This window comes from Fukomys damarensis, unplaced genomic scaffold (genome assembly GCF_012274545.1).
Source record: "Fukomys damarensis isolate Sample0158 unplaced genomic scaffold, DMR_v1.0_HiC HiC_scaffold_18, whole genome shotgun sequence".
NCBI classification, from domain to species: Eukaryota; Metazoa; Chordata; class Mammalia; order Rodentia; family Bathyergidae; genus Fukomys; species Fukomys damarensis.
This window is the reverse complement of record NW_022900930.1, coordinates 3,209,645-3,228,054: the sequence shown is the minus strand read 5'-3', so window position 1 is coordinate 3,228,054 and position 18,410 is coordinate 3,209,645. Positions and strand designations below refer to the sequence as shown.

Sequence of the window (18,410 nt, the reverse complement as noted above, 5' to 3'; positions counted from 1 at the left end):
AAGATTCATCTGCCTCTTGTTGTCTATAGCATGTAGTGGGTAAACATTCAGATATCAACTGTATTGACTTACAACCAATTTGAGTTACAACCAGCTCTTGGGAACCCATTGAGTTCATGAGTGAAGGGTCTGCTGTGATCAAAATATGTCCTATGCATGTACCAATATACCAAAATATAAATCACTATTCTTTATTACTAATGTGCACTAATAAAAAGGAAGGCTAAAAGTGGACTACCACATTATACAGCCGTCCCACTTCTGGATGCGTATCCAAAAGACATGAAATCAGCATCCCCCAAACAGACCTGCTTACTCCTGGGGCAGTGTTTATAACAGCGGTGACGTGGAATCAGCCAAGGGGCCATCAAGAGACGAGAGAGAATGATTGCTATGTATACGCAATGGAGTAGGTATTCATGGTAAATAACAATTCATTTCATTCGTAGGAAACTGTACGGAACAGACTTAGAAAGGCAAGCAGCACTAACAGGACCTCTACTAGGAGGAGACTGAGGAAAGTCTACCTGAATGCAGAAGAGTGAGTGCTGGGAAAGGAGAAGCTTCGGGAGGGAGGCGGGTGAAGGCGGTTGGATCTCATCGGCGCACACTGTAACCACGTTTGGAAACACGACATCGGACCCCTTGATACGCAGTGGGCAGAGCTTCAGCGAATGTAAAGTAGTACACATTGGAAATTTAATTATTAAGAAATGAATCTATTGGCATGCCAAATCATTCTGATGCACGCGAAGCTGCCCGTGTCCTGCTCCTAACTGTCCTCCCGTTGTGCTTTAGCGCCTTTCTTTCTTTAGTTCTTCAGCTCTTTTGTGCCGGGACACCACAGTAAGTGCTGTCATTGGGTAGGTGACATCCTCAGACTCCCGTGAGTGGAGGGCCTGGTATGTTTACCCACCGAGAAGGGGGCTCGAGGGGAGACTTCTGGCCAGTGGGGGCCGCCCTGGAGGGGACCGCGGGGGCCCAGCCCGTCTCTTCTGTCCGGGACACGTTGACGAGGTGAGCGGCGTTGTCCAATTCGTGGTCCTGCGATACTTGCGTCCCTGCGGCAGGGCTGGACAGCCACGGCCCAGATCCCTAAACTGTGAGTGAAAATGTTTCTGCCTGTAAGGGGCCGGCTCGGGAGTTCGTTGTGGTGATGTGAAGCCCGCCCAGTAAGTTATTCCTGCGTCCAGTTGGTTTTGCGTGAAATTGTACCTAGAAACATCTGGCTTGTGGGTACGGACCTCAGCCATTCTTTGAGGAATATGATTTGAACTATGAAATACGTTAGTATAACAAGTATGGCATAGTCCTCGTGAGCTTCCATCAGATAAATTTAAGAATGTTTAGTGCTGCCTGTTATGTGTGCCTTGTAGGTACAGAAGAGTCGGTTCTTTCCCTTCCAGCAGTCAGGTGACATTTAAAGATGCAAACCAACCCGGAACGTGCCCATGGCCAGAATATGCAACAGAGCTGTTACCTTTTACAAAATAATTCATACTTACGCGAAAAGTCTTCTGTGTAAACGGAAATGTTCGTGGGGCCATAATTAAAATTAACAGAGCTTTTAAAATCCTCATCTTTGCATGAGACTTGAAATGTACCAGAACTGTGGCTGACACGAACCTAGAGCTGCACTGTCGGGGTCATGGCCCTAGCCACAAAAGGCTACTGAACCTTAAATTTAATACCGGAAACAGTGCAGTTCCGCCCCCTCAGCTGGAGCACCCCCACGGGAGATGCGCCGTGTCCACCCCGTGTGGGCGTGGGCCACGTCCGTGAGAGAACACGCAGGTCTGCAGACACTGACCTATCGCAAACCAAAACCCGTCGTCGATGCTGCCTCCGGGCGATGATGGCATGGGGTCACAGTGCGGTGGGGCGTAGCCAGCGTCGCAGTGGCAGTTATTGAAATTATTGCAGACCTGAAACCCAAACCAAAGAAAATAAACACTCTGTAGCCAACGCAAACTTTAAATATATTTTTGTGAGGGCTAGTGTCAGTTACTTGTGACATTAAAGTGGATAACGTTTTGGATACAATTTAAGTGTCTTAGGTCAGAGAGGCATAAAAAGTCTGCACCATAAATGGTGACATTTGACAGTTAAAAATGTTTATGAGTCAGGATAGATTTTTTAGCAAACAGTGATGAGATATCAGTTGTACATAAAATGAAAAAAGCAACAAAAATGAGGATAAAGCTTTTGCATAATCAGATACATATACGTGTACTAATAAAAACTTAATTGTAAAACCAGAAAATATTTTAAGATGTGATTGGTCGGTGAAATGAAAGAAGTCAAGAGGAGAATTAAACAACTGAGAAAAATGCTCATGTGAAAGTTCCACAAAAAGTCAAGTATAATTATTATTGAAAAGGAAGAAACAAACGAAGCTACAAGTAAAAGGACATGTATATTATTTAGGGGAAACATGGTGCAAGACATGTAGCCAGATTACTTTTCTTCTGATTTATAGATAAACTATGAAACATCTCTATGGTACAAGACAGCCAGTGTTAAAGCCAAATTAATTAACTGTCAGAAAAAAACATAATTTACAAAATTTCTATGGCTTGATAGCTAATTTCACAATGGACGGACGAGTAGAAATGTGATAAGTATGACTGTACATAACTAAGAATTGCAAAATTACTTATCAAATAAATGGAAATCATTGGTGAATTTAGCATGTTACAAGAGAATAGGCTGATTAACTAGTCCGGCCAGAATAGGAGGAAATATACATTTTTCAATTATGATGGGTAGGAATAAAGGTTGCCGTCATACTTCTTTTGTGTTCTTATTCATCAATTCTATTGGTACACTTTAGGTATACAGTATGCTGCCGTTCATTATTGGGAATGTGTATCTCTACACGATACACCTACATTCTTACCGTTTCACCTTTCCTCTGCCCTCCCTGCAACCCCTGCATCCTTCCCTATTTGCAAAGACTTTGTTTCCATTTTTTCCTTTTCTCATATTTAGTCCCTTCCCTTCTTTGCTTTCCCCTACCATCCCAATTTCCCTTCTCCTTTGGACCGTTCCTTCTTATTTCATATTATCTATTATATATTTTTGATCTTTATTGCATTTTCACTTTCTCACACCAGAGAAATTATTTGGTATTTACATGTGCATCCTATTTATTTCAATTAAGAATATGGCCTCAATGTGCATCCATTAAGCTATAAATGTCTCTAGTTTCTCATTCTTCATGGCTGAGTAGTACTCCATTTTATTTTAAAAACCCCACATTTTCTTCATTCAGTCTCCCGTGGATGGGCAACTGGGCTGCTTCCAAGTTTTAGTTATTACAAAGTGTCCCACTATAAACATGGGTGCACAAATACAACTGTGGTATGATTCTTTTAATTCTTTGGGGAAGACGCCCAACAGGACAATAGCTGGGTCAAAGGGGACCTCTAATCCTAGTTATCTGAGGTACCACCATCTGGTTTCCGCAGTGGTTGCACCAGTGTGCACTCCCACTAACTATGGAGAGGGGTTTCTTTTTCCCCACAGCCCCACTGGCATTTATTGGTTGACTTTTTGATAGCAGTCATTATTTCTGGCATAGAATCTCAGTGTTGTTTTCATGTACATCTCTGGAATGGCTCGTGATATTTGAACATTTTTTCATGTTTATTTGGTAGTTCTTCTTTTTCTGAGATATGCCTGTTCATTTCAGATGCCTATTTTTGGATTGGGTCTTTAAAATTGGGAGGTCTGATATTTCACAGTTCTTTATATATTCTAGGTAGAAGACCTTTGTCTGAAGAGCAGCTGGTAAAATTTTTTCCCATAGAGTGGGCTGTTAGTGGTTTCTCTTGCTGTGCAGAAGCTTTTTAATAAGAAGAGATCCCAGTTTTTTATTCTTTGTGCTAGTTGACGTGCGACTAAGGTTTTGTTCATGAAATCTTTTCCTATGCCAATGTCTTCAAGAGTTCTATCCAACCTCTCTTCCAGTTGGTTTAGCATTTGTTTTAATATTTAGATATTTAATCCATCTTGACTGTAGTTTAGTACATGGTGAGAGATATAGGTCTAGTTTTAATCTTTGGCAAATTGAAACCCAAATTTTCCAGTACCATTTATGAAAGAGGGTATCTTTCCTCCAGTGAGGTGTTTGGCTCCTTTGTTGAAGATGAGGTGGCTGAGTGTGTCTGGAGTTGTTTCTGCATTTTCTGATCCATTCCATTGATTCTCCAGTCTGTTTCTTTGCCAGTACCCTGTTTTTTTCTTTTTTGTTTTGTTTTGTTTTGTTTTGTTTTTATCACAGTAGCTTTGTAGTATAGTTTCAAATTGGGGATTGTGATACCTCCTACCTCGTCTTTGCTGCTAGAACTGGTTTTGCTCTTCTAGGGCGCTTCTTCTTCCAAATGAATTTTTGGATTGTATTCCCAAAGTCTGAGAAGAATGCTGTTGGAATTTCAATTGGGATTACACTGACTCTATAGCAGTTTTGGAAATAGGGCCATTTTCACTATATTGAATTTTTTCTACCCAGGAGTGAGGGATGACTTTCTATTTTCTGATATCCTTTTCAGTCTCTTTTTTCAGGGTGCTGTAGTTTTCAGAGTAGAGTTCTTTGATTTCTTTTGTTAGGTTGATTCCTAGTATTTCATTTTTTGGGATGATATTGTGAAAGGAGTTGTTTCTGCAATTTCTCTGAGTCTGTTGTCTGTGTTCAGGAAAGCTATTGATTTTTGTGTGTGTTTCTTGTATCTAGCTACTTTACTGAATTTGGTTAGTAAGTCTAGACAACTTTCATAGAGTTCTTGGGGTCTTCTATATAGAGTATCATGTCATCTGCAAATACTGACAGTTTGAATTGTTTGTTTACTGTCTTTATCCCTTTTATTTAGTTCTCTTGTCTAATTGCTGTGGCTAATGTTTCCAGAAGTATATTGAACAGGAGTGATGATAGTGGAATCCTTGTCTTGTTCCTGATTTCAGCATGAAGGATTTAAGTTTTTGACCATTTAGTACAATCTAGGAAGTTGGTTTTTCATAGATGGCTTTGTATCAGTTGAGACAGAGAATGTCTATTCCAATTTTTCTATAAGGCTTTTATCAGGAATGTGTTTTGGATTTTGTTGAATGCTTTTTCTGCATCTATTGAGATGATCATATAGTTTTTGTCCTTGGCTTTATTTTTTTTTCTCATTGAGTTTATTGGTACATTTTAGGTATACAGTACAGTTGCATTCATCATTGGGATCTTGTACCTTTACATGACAGGTCTTGGTTCTCATTTTGTCCCCTTACCCCTGCCCTCCCTTCACCCTCTCCTTCTTTGACTGTATTGATATAGTCTATTACATTTATTGATTTATGTATGTTGAACCATCCCTGCATCCCTGGATCCCTGGATGAATCCCACTTGGTCAAGGTGTATGATCTTTTTTTTATTCTCCCATTAAGTTTACTGGTACATTTAAGGTAAACAATACAGTTCCATTCATCATTGGGATTTTGCACCTTTACATGATGTATCTTGGTTCTTATTTTTCCCCATTCCCCTGCTCTCCCTTCAGCCCCTCTACCCTTCCCTATTTATAGAGACTTTGTTTCCATTTTTCATGTTTTTTCCTTTCCCGCACCCCTCCCACTTCCCGTTCTCCTTTAGACCTTTTCTTCCTGTTTCACATTATCAGTTATACCATTTGAATCTTTAAGGTATATGATCTTCTTAATGATCTTCTGCATTGTTTGCTTACTGAGGATTTCTGCATCTGTGTTCATTAGTGACATTGGCCTATACTTCTCTTTTTTGGTTGGGTCTTTCTCTGCTTTTGGAATCAAGGTGATGCTTGCTTCCAGAAATGAATTTGGGAGTATTGCTTCCTTTTCAATTTCACTTAAGAGTTTAAACAGTAGTGGCAATAGTTCTTCTCTAAATGTCTTGTAGAACTCAGCAGTGAATTCATTGGAATCTGGACTTTTCTTCATTGGTAAGTTTTTAACTATGTTTTCAATTTCATTGATAATGGGTTGTTTAAAAGTTTTAGGTCTTCTTGATTCAACTTTGTTAACTCATATGTATCTAGGAATCTGTCCATTTCTTCTATGTTTTCCATCTTATGGGCATGTAGGTTCTCAAAGTAGGTATTGATGATCCTGTGGATTTCTTCTTGGTTCACTGCAATTTCATTCCTAATTGTATGGATTTGAGTCTTTTCTTTCCTTTTTTGTTATTTATTTTTTGGCACCGGGGATCAAACTCAGGAACTTGTGCTTGGAAGGCAGGTGGTGGAACTGCTGAGCTAAATACCCAGACCTTTTCTTTCCTTTTTAAGATAAGGTTGGCTAAGTGTTTGTCAATTTTGTTTATTCTTTGAAAGAACCAACTCTTTGCTTCATTGATTTTTTTTTGTATCATTCTCTTAGTTTCCATTGCTTTGATTTCTGCTCTGATCTTTATAATTTTCTCCCTTGTATGAACTTTGGGTTTGTCCTGCTTTTTTTTTTTAGAAGCTTGAGGTTCAGCATTGGGTTTTTTTTATTTGTGCTTCCTCTGTTTTCTTAATATGAATATTCACTGCCATGAATTTCTCTCGAGACTGCTTTCACTGTGTCCCATAGATTCTGATAAGTTGTATTGGCATTTCATTTAACTGTAGAAACTGTCGATTTCTTCTTTAATTTTCTCTCTGAGCTGTTTGTTATTCAGAAGTGTGCTGTTCAATTTCCATGTGTTTAGAAAATTGTTATGGTTTCATTTGCTATTGATGTCTGATTTCATTGCACTATGGTCTGATAATATACAGGGATAACTTCAATTCCTTTGCACTTACTTAAACATGTTTTTTGAACAAGTATGTGGTATATTTTGGAGAATGACCTGTGTTCAGCCTAAAATAGTGTTTATTCTGATTTTGTAAGGTGGCACACTCTGTAAATATCTTTCAAGTCTATTTGTTCAAGAGTTTGAGTTCTAGTATTTTCTGTTTATTTTTGTCTAGTTGATAGTTTTTTGACAGTGGGTTATTAGGTCCCCCACTACTACTCCACTAGTGCTTATCTCATTTTTCATGTCTGTTAGTCTTTGTTTTATATAGCTGGGCACACTGATATTTGGCACATATATATTTATGACTGTCATGTGTTCCCTTTGCAAGGATGTAGTGTCCCTCTTTGTCCTTTTAATTAGGGTTGGTTTGAAATCCATTTTATCTGCAAATATGGTAGTTACTCCTGCTTTCTGGGGGGTTCCACTCGCATGGAGTATTGTTTTCCATCCTTCAACTTTTAGTTTGAATTTCTTTTTGAACTGTGTTTCTTGTACGCAGCATATTGTTGGATTTTGCTTCTTGATTCATTCTACCAGTCTACTTCTTTTGATCGGTGAATTGAGACCATTAACATTGATGGTCATAACTGATATGTATAGACTTATCTTTGTCATGACCTTTTCCTGTTTGATTCTCCCCGTTTGCATTTAATTTCTTGTCTTGCCTGATGGATTCATTTTGCTGGGCTTCCTGGGATTGTTATCCTCATTGTCTTTTCCTAGGATGATGTTTAAAATTTTTTGGAGTGCTGTTTGGTATTCATGAAATTCCTCAGGTGTCCTTTGTCATGAAAGTATCTCATTTCTCCATTGATTTTGAACGATAGTTTTGCAGGGTAATCAGTCTGGGTTGGAGGTTGCTTTTTTTTTCCCTTTTTCTTTTAGTGCTTGAAATTCATCACTCTGGGCTTTTCTTGACTTAAATATTTGTGTTGAGAAGTCTGCTGTGATTCTGTTGGGCTTTCCTTTGTATGTGATTTTTTTTCTCTAAGTGCTTGTAGAATTTTGTTGTGTTTTTAGAATCCTATTACATGTTGAGGTGATTTTTTTTTTTGACAAGGCTAATTGGAGTCCTGTAAGCCTCAATTATCTGTATGACATACTTATCAGTATGTCAAGTTCTTTTTCCCTGCTTAAGAAGTTTTCTGGCATTACTTCTGTGAACAGTGTTTTTATGTCTTTTGCCCTCTCTCCTGTTTCTTCATTGACTCTGAGCTGTGTTGTTAGTCTCCTTTGCATCATCTTGTAGCTGCTGGATTGATTTCTCATGGTCACTTACTATTTTTAAGAAATTTTTCTTTTCCTAGTGTCTCATTGCAGTCCTGCCTTCTATACTTGATATTCTTTCCTCAGATTGGCTCATTCTACTGGGTAAACTTTCAGTGGAGTTTTTAATCTCCTTGTTATCAGTTTTCAGCTGTCTTATGGATTCTGCTTTTTTCCTATCCTGGGATTCCACCATGTTCCCCAGCCCCCCACCCTTTAAAATCTGTGTCTCTTCTAGAGTTATTTATCATGTCTTTCACTATAGACACAGTCTCTGTTGTGTGAAAGTATTTCTGACTTCATTTTTTCCAGATCCTCTTTCATTGCCTGTTCAGGGCGTCGAATTGGTTGAGTATCAGTTTATTCCATCTTCTTGCCCCTTCATTTTGCATTAGGTGATCTGGAATTTTGGATTGAGACTTGTTTACATGTCTTCTCATTTCAGCACATGCAGCCTGTTGTGCCTTTTTGGAGGCGACTTTTTGTTCTTCCCGTGGGGTTCAATTCTCAGCAAGCCTCAGCGAGGCCTTTTCTCGCTTCTCATCACTGCTTCAATTCCTGGGTTCAGAACGGTGGCCCTTTGGGTCCCCGCCCTGTGCTGTTGTCCAGGCTGGGTCCTGGCTGGGGCCTGTCCACCTGTGTAGCTGTTGCCTGGGGGGGCATTTGGCTGGTGGTTTTGCACCTGAGTCACTCGTGTGTAGGTGGGCTTCCGGCTGGGGTCTACACGTACTTACCAGTGGTATCTGCAGTCCTCTGGCTGTTGCCTTTGTGCCTGTCCAGCTGTTTTCCAGGCAGGCCTTTGGCGGGGGCCTGTGGGCCAAGCTGCTAATGTCTGGGCAGGGCCCCAGCTGGAATCTGTGAGTACTAGGGCCATTCTGGTCCATGTGGGCTTTTCGCTGGGGTCTGTGTACACCTACAGATGGTATCCGGTGGGCATGTGGCTGTTGCCTGCATGCCTGGGCAGCTGTTTTCTAGGGGGCCTTTCGCTCGGGCCCTAGCTGAAATCTGTGTGCACCCCCACTGCTCTGCTTCACACGAGCTTCTTGCTGGCATCTAACCACATTTACTGAGGCTATCTGGGGAGGCCTCTGGTTGCTGCTTGGGTGCCTGCATCATTGTTTTCTAGGCGGACTCAAGCAGCTGGTATCTGGGCAGGGCCCTGGCTATGACCTGCATGCACCCCAGATGCTCTGGTCCACTTGTGCTTCTCACTGGGGTCCCTGCCATAATACTTCTTAAGGACAATATAATACTTAGGAAAAGTGTGCAAGCTCATCACATTTCTGTGCTAATAATTTTAGGTGTAAGACAAATCTTTACAAGTGAATGTACCATAGTGCCTGTTTTATTCCTATTTTTAAGATTTAAATCAGAAGTTAAAATTATGCTTTGAATTATTTATATAATATTCAATAAATTGTTATGAATTGTAGTTACTCCCTCTGCTATAGGGTAGTGAAACATTCTTCCTAACTATAGTTTGGTACTCGTTACCCAATCTCCCATCATCCTCTCCCTCTATCTTTCCTGGAATCTAGTGGACACTACTCTGTCCTCTAATTCTGTGACTTGAGCATCTTAACTTTCACATATGATGGAGAATATGTAGTACTTGTCTTTCTGTGGCTGGTTTAGTTCACTTAACTTAATGCCTGCTGTTTCTGTACATGTTATCACAAATGACAGGAGTTCGAAGTTTCCCAACACAAAGAAAAAAGTGTTCAAAGAGATGTAATTTTAATTATTCTGCTTTCAACATTACATATTGTCTACATGTGTCACATTGTATACTGTACCCTAGAAGTTTGTATAATTAAAAAATTGATTCTAAAAAATGTTAACATTGTCCTAAAGACCATGACTTTTCTAACATAGTATGAAAAATCCACACAGGGAAATAAACCGAAGCCAATGAGAGATTTAACAGATCTGAATGGAAAAGAAATTCTTTTCTCCCCAAATTTTTACATTATAAGCAATGGTATGTAAAACAAATATATTAAATGTGTGAAAATTTATATGTACATATACATTCAATTATATATAATGTGTGTATATATATATATGTATAAATGCATATGTGTAACTTTTATTAAATCCATTTCCACAGTCCCTTAATCTTAATCCAATATTGTAATAAGATATAACACTGCATTTTTGTGTGAAGTCGGAAGCTTAAATTCAAAATATGTATAACAATTTGATTCCATATATAAATAATATACATATATTTGAGAATAATAATCTATTTTAATTAGCTGTAATTTTCTAAAAGAAATTTCCATATTGGCTATCTTTATATTTAAAATTTTTAATGTAATACAAGTAGATATTAAGAAGAAAGTATAAAACTCTCTTCTATAAAAAACCCTAAAATTTTATAACAAAACAATTAAGAGAATAACAAGGGTTAATATACTGTGTACCATGATCTTAAAAGAAGGGCCAAAATGTTACTGAGAGTACAAGTCCTAAACAATCAAACAAACAAACATACAAAATATTTTTCTCTTGGAAGAAGAAACAGACACAAATAAAAGGATAGAAATTTCTTCCAATTAACAAAAGAAACTAGTGGTATAAATGAGACAAATTAGCATTTGGAACATGCTATTCAGTTGTACTAAAGTAATGGTAATGAAATATAAAATGACTGTTACATACCCCATGTCCCTTGCATTTGACAGCTGAGCTACACAGTGTTTTGTTGGCATACCGGGACACCTGCTCACATATTCCATTAAGGCAAAACTGAAATGTTAAAGCAAACAACAACAAAACATCAAGTCAATAGAGAAGCAAGTGTATTTGGGAAAAACATTTTACACAGAAGTCACTTCTATACACAAACATGAATCTGGATTCCATTACTAATAAAAGAACTTGGAGTCAGTATCAAAGTGGTGTGATATTTTTTATAAAATTACAAACATCAGACTTTCTGTAGTTTTGTGTTTAAAATGAGGAGTTAACTATTTCTTGCTTAGCTTATATATAAGCTATATATTTTAGTTTAAGTGTCTCAAACATATTTCAATCATAAAATGAATGTGTTGAGGTGTGTTCATATCCCCTACCAATTTAGAAATAAATACAGAGAAGCAATATAAGAACAGTTGCAATGTGGATTACTATCGATCTCCATGTAGTAGTATAATGTTCTGATACATTATTACACTAAATTTCCGAGTGATTTATTTAGAATTTTTATTATAATTGCAAAAGGAGATACACGTTTTTCATGTTGATGAATAAGAAATTAAGCACATCTCTCTAATCTATCGTATATTTCCTTAGGTATTGATACATGTAGATGTGGATGTATGTTAAATACAATTTTTGAAAGGACCCACATTTAGTGAGGATGACTCAAGGTTCTACCTTCCTACTTTTCTGAAATCAAGTGAACAGTGTACAATAACAAGGGGATAAAGTATGGATTTGAATTACTTTGAAAACAGAGTGATCCCAGTTCAAACGGACACACTGATGCACACAGAGGCCTCCTGTTCCTAATAGATGCTGATAATTCAGAAGACTCAAGATGAGCCCATCTGAAGAAGGGAAGGGTTCAGGGACTTCCCGAGATTTCACAACACACCGGTGACCAGAGGAGGGCGTGAGAAAGCCACCAATGGAACCCAGAGAGCAGCCTGACAGGGCTCTAGCAGAGCTGCAGCTCAGCCTGCGGAGAAGAGCAGAGCTGGAGGGCAGGGGCTGCTGACGCGGGGCTCTGCAGGGCGAGTTATCCACCAAGCCGCAGAACAAGGTCTGCTCAACGCCAGCACCAGCCCTCCCCTTGCTTTCAGTCACAGGATGCAGCCAGCGCAATACTTTTATCCCAAGGGAGAACGTTCAGAAGGGTTCTCCTAATTCGTTTTCTCAACACCCAAAGTTAAAGGAAGAAAGGCTTATTTAGCTCACAGTCTGTAGAGGTTGCAGTCTGTAGTTGGCTGGCTCCAAGACAGGGTGGTGTGGCAGAGGGTCAATTTAGAGGAGAAACAGTCCATGGCAAGCAGGCAGGCAGGAGCACATTGGCCCTCTTTCTGCCCCTTACGTTTTATGCCTGCCACCCACCCTCGGGCGGGTATAGTAAGGTTAGGTTACACCCTAACCTTGGCCAGAACTTTGCCAAGCCGACAGTGGGCTGAGTTAGTAATCCCAAATCCATGATCCCAGCACCACACACTCTGGATTCAGCCACTTCGGAGAAGCCCCTTCAATGACTGCATGAGGGTTTGGGGTGCTTCTAGACATAAGCCATAACAAGGGTGTTGCTTCCTAGAGCAACAAAAGCAATGGGATTATAGAATCCAAGCTGCTGTCCTCTAGAATAAGCGTTACTCCGTTAAAGCCCTGGATGTATCACAGCCTAAAAGTCAGCTTCCAAGTAAAGACTGTTGTTTGACAAACCTCAGTCACACAAAGATTAGAATTAGGGGCATCTTTTTAAATTAAAATGATATTAGTGTAGAAACATATGTTAACCCAGAGCATCTAATTGCTCAATGAGAAAAAGCCAGGTAAATTACCTGAATCATTCTTCAAAGGCATCACAGACCTTTAAATGCAACGAATACCACATAAAGTATAAGTCTTCAGTGGAAGAACCTTTGAAAAATGAGACTATGAAAGTCTCTGGTTTTACATTCCTTCCTCCCCTCCCTCCCTTTTTTTCCCTCTCTCCCCTTTATATCTGTCTCTGTCTCTCCCTTTGCTCACCCTTCCACCTCCTTCCACCAAAACAACATTCATGAGCGGGCTGTGTGCAAAGGACCAGTCTCGCCCAGGCAGAGAATCACTGGTAAGATCAGACAGCTGCAAACCTTTCAGGGCTGATCCACTGATAATGTGACAAACAAAAAGGCTTTCAATCACACGGGAGCTTTCTCTAGAGGAAATCTGCTGGATTCCTGTGTTACAAATGATGATAGCTAATTCTCCTGGTGATCTCCTGCGGTATAAGCATGTCAAAGTTCTAGCTGGTTCATTTCAGTCACTGTGATTGTCCTTCTGTACAGAGATGTCATTTCATTAAGATATACTGCTTTAATTTTCAGAAAATATGTTGTGCTATATCAGGCTGTAGATTTCCCTGAATATTTCTACATTAGGTCCATACAATTTTTGACATATAGGTTCATTCCTTTTGACAAAGTTGGATAATCAGGACAGTGACATGAATTCAAGTTATATCATTTCTTGTATTTCCATGTGTCTTTCAGTCTTTATAAATTTTAATTGGTCCTTGTCTCTCTGTGTTGCTGATTGGAATTCTATTGTCTTCTCTTTCCCTTCCTGATTCTCATCTCCTGTCCCTTTCATTCTGTTCCTGAGCCCTTCACATCTATATTTTACTTTTCGACTCCAAGTTTTTTGATTGGTTCATCTTTATATCTTCTCTGTTGTTGCTAAAACTTTATTTCTTTTTTCGTTTCAGACATGTCTGTAGTGGCTCAATGAAACCTTCATGATGGCTGCTTATAGTTTTAGAAGGATAATTCTAACATCTCTGTCTTTCATGATGCTGGTGTCATCTCCTCATGCAAATTAAGATTTTCCTGGTGTTTGGTCTGAAGAATGGCTTTTGTTTGAAATAAGTCAGATATGAGGTTACAGTGCTCTAAACCTGGTTCCAGCAGTTTTTGTTTGTACCAACACTGTCAGGATATCTGGAGCTTTCGGGATAACTGGTCATTTAACACTTGTGGTGGGAGAAGCTGCTCACTCCTGCTTGGGTCCTGGGAGAACAGGGTGTCCACTGGTTCTCTGCTCACAAAGCCATGGCAAGAAAGGATCTGGGGACATTTTATTTTGTGTGTCCTTTCTCTGCATTAGCTCAGTAAAACTGTACTCTCTTGGTAGGCTGCTCCTTGGCTACACAATGCAGATGCCCCTCAAACACTTCCTTCTCTCCACAACACTTGGTGTTGCTCAGTTGCTGACTTCTTTAGAACCCAGTTGGAGCCCGATCCACCGCGGGAAGGAGAACCACGCCTGCTCCCGACCAGCCGCCATCGCTCCAGTGCCAGGAAGGTAGCCGCGTGGGCGCCCCTGAACCCCCACACCCCCACACAGACACACACACTCTCAGACCTCCTGACGGTGCCAGTCTTTGGACCCACTCTGCAGAGGCAGAGGTGGTCATCAAGGGTATTTTTCTGAGTTCCCAACTTTGACCATCTTTAAAGAAAGGGTGTGGGAAACCTGTAGTAGAACGTTGTGGAGTTCAACCATTCAGAAGGATGGAGAACTCAATCTGGGCCTTGCAGCCCGAGGTCAGTCAGCGTCATGGGGTTGAGCCATCAGCTAACTGAGATCAGGGGTCTTGCATCCTCGCTCTGTCTGAGCCATTAAATGGTAAAAACACTATATTGAAATTTTGTTCACTGCAGACATGTTCTGGACTGCTTCTTGATTTCAATTTAATTCAAATGATTTAAGGGTGATAGACTAGTGATTACCACAGGTGGTCAATGTCCAAGTTGTGCTTGATCTTAATGTGTTGCTGATTGTATCAGTTGGAATAAAGCATTTCGGTTGTTTTGATGAGCTGTTTTCTCTGATGTTATGAAGATGAGAATGTCTGTGGGTCATTAGAGAAACAGAAGCTAGGGCGCAACTATATCAGGAAGATTTGGGTGATAATCCAGAGATTAAACCAAGGACAGTCCAACAACGAAAATAAAAATGAGAAAACACTTAAGCAAGACACAAGGACAGACTTCCAGTCCACCAATGGCAAACAGTAGGGCAAATGAGGATGAAAAGGCCGATAGTGAACCACCAGGACACCCTGAACTCAAAGCACAGGAAGTAACAAAACAGATCAATCAGGTTCTAGAAAAATTCAAAACAGAAATAATTTCCCAGATAACCGTAGAGATAGTGAGCAAAATGGAAGTCATGATTCGAGACTCTAGAGCAGAAACTGACAAAAAACAGATGAGCTCAGGACCACGATAGAAGCCATGAAGGCCCAGCATAAGAAAGAAATGGAATCCATAAAACAGATTCAAACAGATACCCAGGAGATTAAACACTCCATAGAAAGTGTACGCAACAGAATAAAAGAATGCAAAGATAGGCTCTCAGATATAGAAGATAGGATTGCAGTCAGTGACCATGAAAAGAGAGGTCTCTTAGAACCCAGTTGGAGACAATAGGAAGGAGAGGACGAGAGAGAGAACGCTGCTGCACTGTTAAAGTCTGGAAAGACGTTAACTGGCCTGTTTTTTGGTCTGCACCTTTCAGAGTTCTTATGCCTTTACAGGTACTGCCCAGGGTTTGTTTTTAAAACCATATGTGTTGGATGGGTCTTGGAAAATCGGTGCAGTCCGTTCATCTTTCTGGACCCTTAAGTCTCTTTCCATCCATTGTTCACTTTTCATTAACACTTTCATAATGAAACTCATAATAACTCATCCTCTGTCCTTATCTTGGAGGATAATGGACAATTCATTAAGTTTTCTTGGAGAGTCTGTTAAAACATTTTTATCTGTAGTTCTGGGGTAATAGTTTCCATTTTAGTAATAGGACAAACTATCTTTGCATGATTACAGCATTGTTTTAATTACTTTAACTTTCTCATAATTCTTGACATCTGTAATGTCAATTTCAGCTATTTTCATTTAAAACATTTTACTGAATCTTTTGCACTTTTAGTCATTTACCTCTTCATATAAACTTTTAAATCAGTTTTGGCAGCCTCCCTAAAAAACAAAACAAACCAATAAACTTGCTGGGACTGTAACTCTGATTGGGTCATGTGTATTAATTTTGAAATCATAAACTTCTTAGCAATATTGAACCTTCCAATTCATGGAAACGGTTTATTCTTTCAGGTATGTAGGTCCTTTGTTAGCACTGTGGTTGCAAGTTCGGAGGTCATCTTGGATATCTTTCATTAGATCTTCCTTGGTTGAAATACTTTTGAATGTTACTGATGCCAAAATATCTTCATGAGGAGGCTTTTTCTAAAAACTTTTATTTATGTGTGTTAGCTTTTAGGAAGCTGTAGAGGCACAAAGTTACTGCAGTCTTGAATTGGGGGGTCCGGCAAGACACCTTCAGTGATCACCACAGCTAGGCTTTAATGTAAACTACGATCCACAGAACTCTCATGCACCATTGCAATCCAGACAGTAGAATTTCATGTTTTGTAGGATGCGTTTTGATATTTTACTTACCATAATGCTGATAATGTTCTTCCATGCTGTAAGTGCAAATGCCATTTTTGAGCAAAATATTGTTATTCCTCTCAGATGTACTCTATCTGAACAACAGATAATTAGTATAAGCCTTGATTTTGTTCTAATTTACATCATAATTGTTTTAAGCCCATGAACATTTCCTGACATGCAGTAACCAGATTTGTAAAACTTAGCATATATAAAAAAGTCTCTCTCACACATTCCCACCACATATAGTGTCAACCAAAGTTTGTATTTACCTTGCTATCTTCACACTTAAGACCGTCAGGTGCTTGGCTTCTATCAACTGCTCCAGGAGGCCCCGGTACCCTAAATTGTGCAGACACACACGTGTGGCCAGAAAGGTAAGTGTACTGAATATTATAGAGGTGCGTTGAGGTTGATACCACTTCTGCATTTTTCCATTCACACACCACCTTGCCACAGATAACATTGCTGGCAAAAGAAGACAGAAAAACAACCACTTGTTAGTTACTGAAGTTTGCAGTGTGTCAGGTAAATAACAGGTCAAGCCATGGAGAGATATCACAGTGTTTCTAGATCTTATCACTAGGGCTATTCAGACCACATTCATCTGACGAAGTACAGAATATGGATTTATCTGTATGTGGGACAGCTTTCGTGTTCAGTAAGTGACACTGCAGCACAGGCACACACACACACGCACATAGGAAATGTAGGCTTTCCTAAACACATACTTAAAATCACATCTTCCTCCACGACAGTTTCCAAAGTCATCATTTTGAAAGTTTATTTCCATTGTGCACAGATCTGTACCTCCCTGAGCAACTGTAAATATAAGAGGTTTCAGTCAGTCATCTGTTAACAATAACTACAAACTAATTACACTACAGTATTTCAACAATAACGACCACTCAGTTGTTACGTGTTGTACATGTTTTGCTCCCATCTTCTGGTGCTATGTGAAGAATTAGTATTAGAAATTATCCATTTGAAAATAGGAAAATTGGTATCTTTTTGCAGAAATGATCAAGAAATCAGTCATTTCCTCCTCTCTTCTGACGTTTCCCACCCTTTGCACCTACCCACTGATATTTAACTGATGTTCTATTCTTTTTGTCCTATGGTTATTAAGTGTATTCCACTTCTTGATATCACTCAAAGTTGCTTTGTCATTTTATTTCCAAATTTGGACTTATAAAAACAACTTTAATATGACTATCATGTGAATTACTGACATTACAATAACTGTAGTTTAAAAGTGAACTCCAGAAAGGTGGAGGTGGTAGCAGAGGACTATAACCCAGCTCTCTGAGAAGCTGAAGCAAGGGGATCATAAATTTAGGCCCACCCTGGGCAACTTAGAGAGTTAATGACACCTTGTCTAAAATAAGTGTAAAAACAGCTTAGCATGCAGCTCAGTGAAAAAGCCCTTCGTTTAATCCTGAATAATAAAAAATAAGTGCATTCAAAGCACAATTATTACATTTTCCATGTAGTTCCATACAGAAAAGATCTGTATCTCTGCACCTTCCTTTATAGCAGTATGCAGTGTTGTTACTGCATGATTCAAAATCAGCAGCTTTTGTATCTTGTTCACAAATCTCAGTTACTCCATTGCAGAATTCAGGAAAATCACATTGGTCTATGCTTCTCCTACATAAATTTCCTCGCTCCAGTACCTGTGAGAAAAAAGAATGCATACTGAAGGGTTAACCAAAAATACTTTTTTACCAAGTAAAAAGAACATTGTACTTCTGTCTTTCCCGTAGTCATTATATTTTTAAATTATGAATTTAGAAAAACTCAGGTAAAGTAAATAAGAAACAACTCAAATGTCCATCCATGGATAAATCAACAAATATGCAAATACAGGGCTGGGGATTTAGCTCAGTAGCAACATGCCTGCTTTGCAGGTGCCGGCTCCTAAGTTTGATCCCTGGTGTCTGCCAAAAAAATGCACATACAAATGCAATGGAATATTTTCAATTATAAAAAAGAATGGCAAATTTCTGGGCTTGGTGGCATACTTGGGAGGCTGAGGTAGGAGGATCACTGTGAGTTTGAGGCCAGCCTGGGCTAGTGAGTACAGGGCCAGCCTGAGCTACAAAGGGAGACCCTGCCTCAAAACAAATAAACAATAAAAAAAGGGGGAGGAATAGCATATTTAT

The 18,410-nt window shown here is 39.4% G+C and overlaps 1 protein-coding gene and 1 long non-coding RNA gene across 4 annotated transcripts in view; one reads left to right on the top strand and one right to left on the bottom strand.

Annotated features, from left to right (window-relative positions):
- LOC104850715 (A disintegrin and metallopeptidase domain 3) overlaps positions 1 to 18,410 on the bottom strand; it is an 81,199-nt gene that overhangs the window by 18,705 nt on the left and 44,084 nt on the right. For all 3 annotated transcript variants that reach the window (XM_019205077.1, XM_033765354.1, XM_019205076.1), the window contains 5 exons: positions 17,726 to 17,921; positions 16,977 to 17,067; positions 16,518 to 16,713; positions 10,730 to 10,816; positions 1,811 to 1,925 (listed from right to left, as the gene is read on the bottom strand). In XM_019205077.1, the coding sequence (XP_019060622.1) occupies positions 1,811 to 1,925; positions 10,730 to 10,816; positions 16,518 to 16,713; positions 16,977 to 17,067; positions 17,726 to 17,921 (685 nt within the window). The remainder of the gene's footprint in view (positions 1 to 1,810; positions 1,926 to 10,729; positions 10,817 to 16,517; positions 16,714 to 16,976; positions 17,068 to 17,725; positions 17,922 to 18,410) is intronic.
- LOC109117524 overlaps positions 1 to 18,410 on the top strand; it is a 47,085-nt gene that overhangs the window by 26,482 nt on the left and 2,193 nt on the right. The window contains exon 2 of the long non-coding RNA XR_004517840.1: positions 450 to 541. This is a non-coding gene — a long non-coding RNA (uncharacterized LOC109117524). The remainder of the gene's footprint in view (positions 1 to 449; positions 542 to 18,410) is intronic.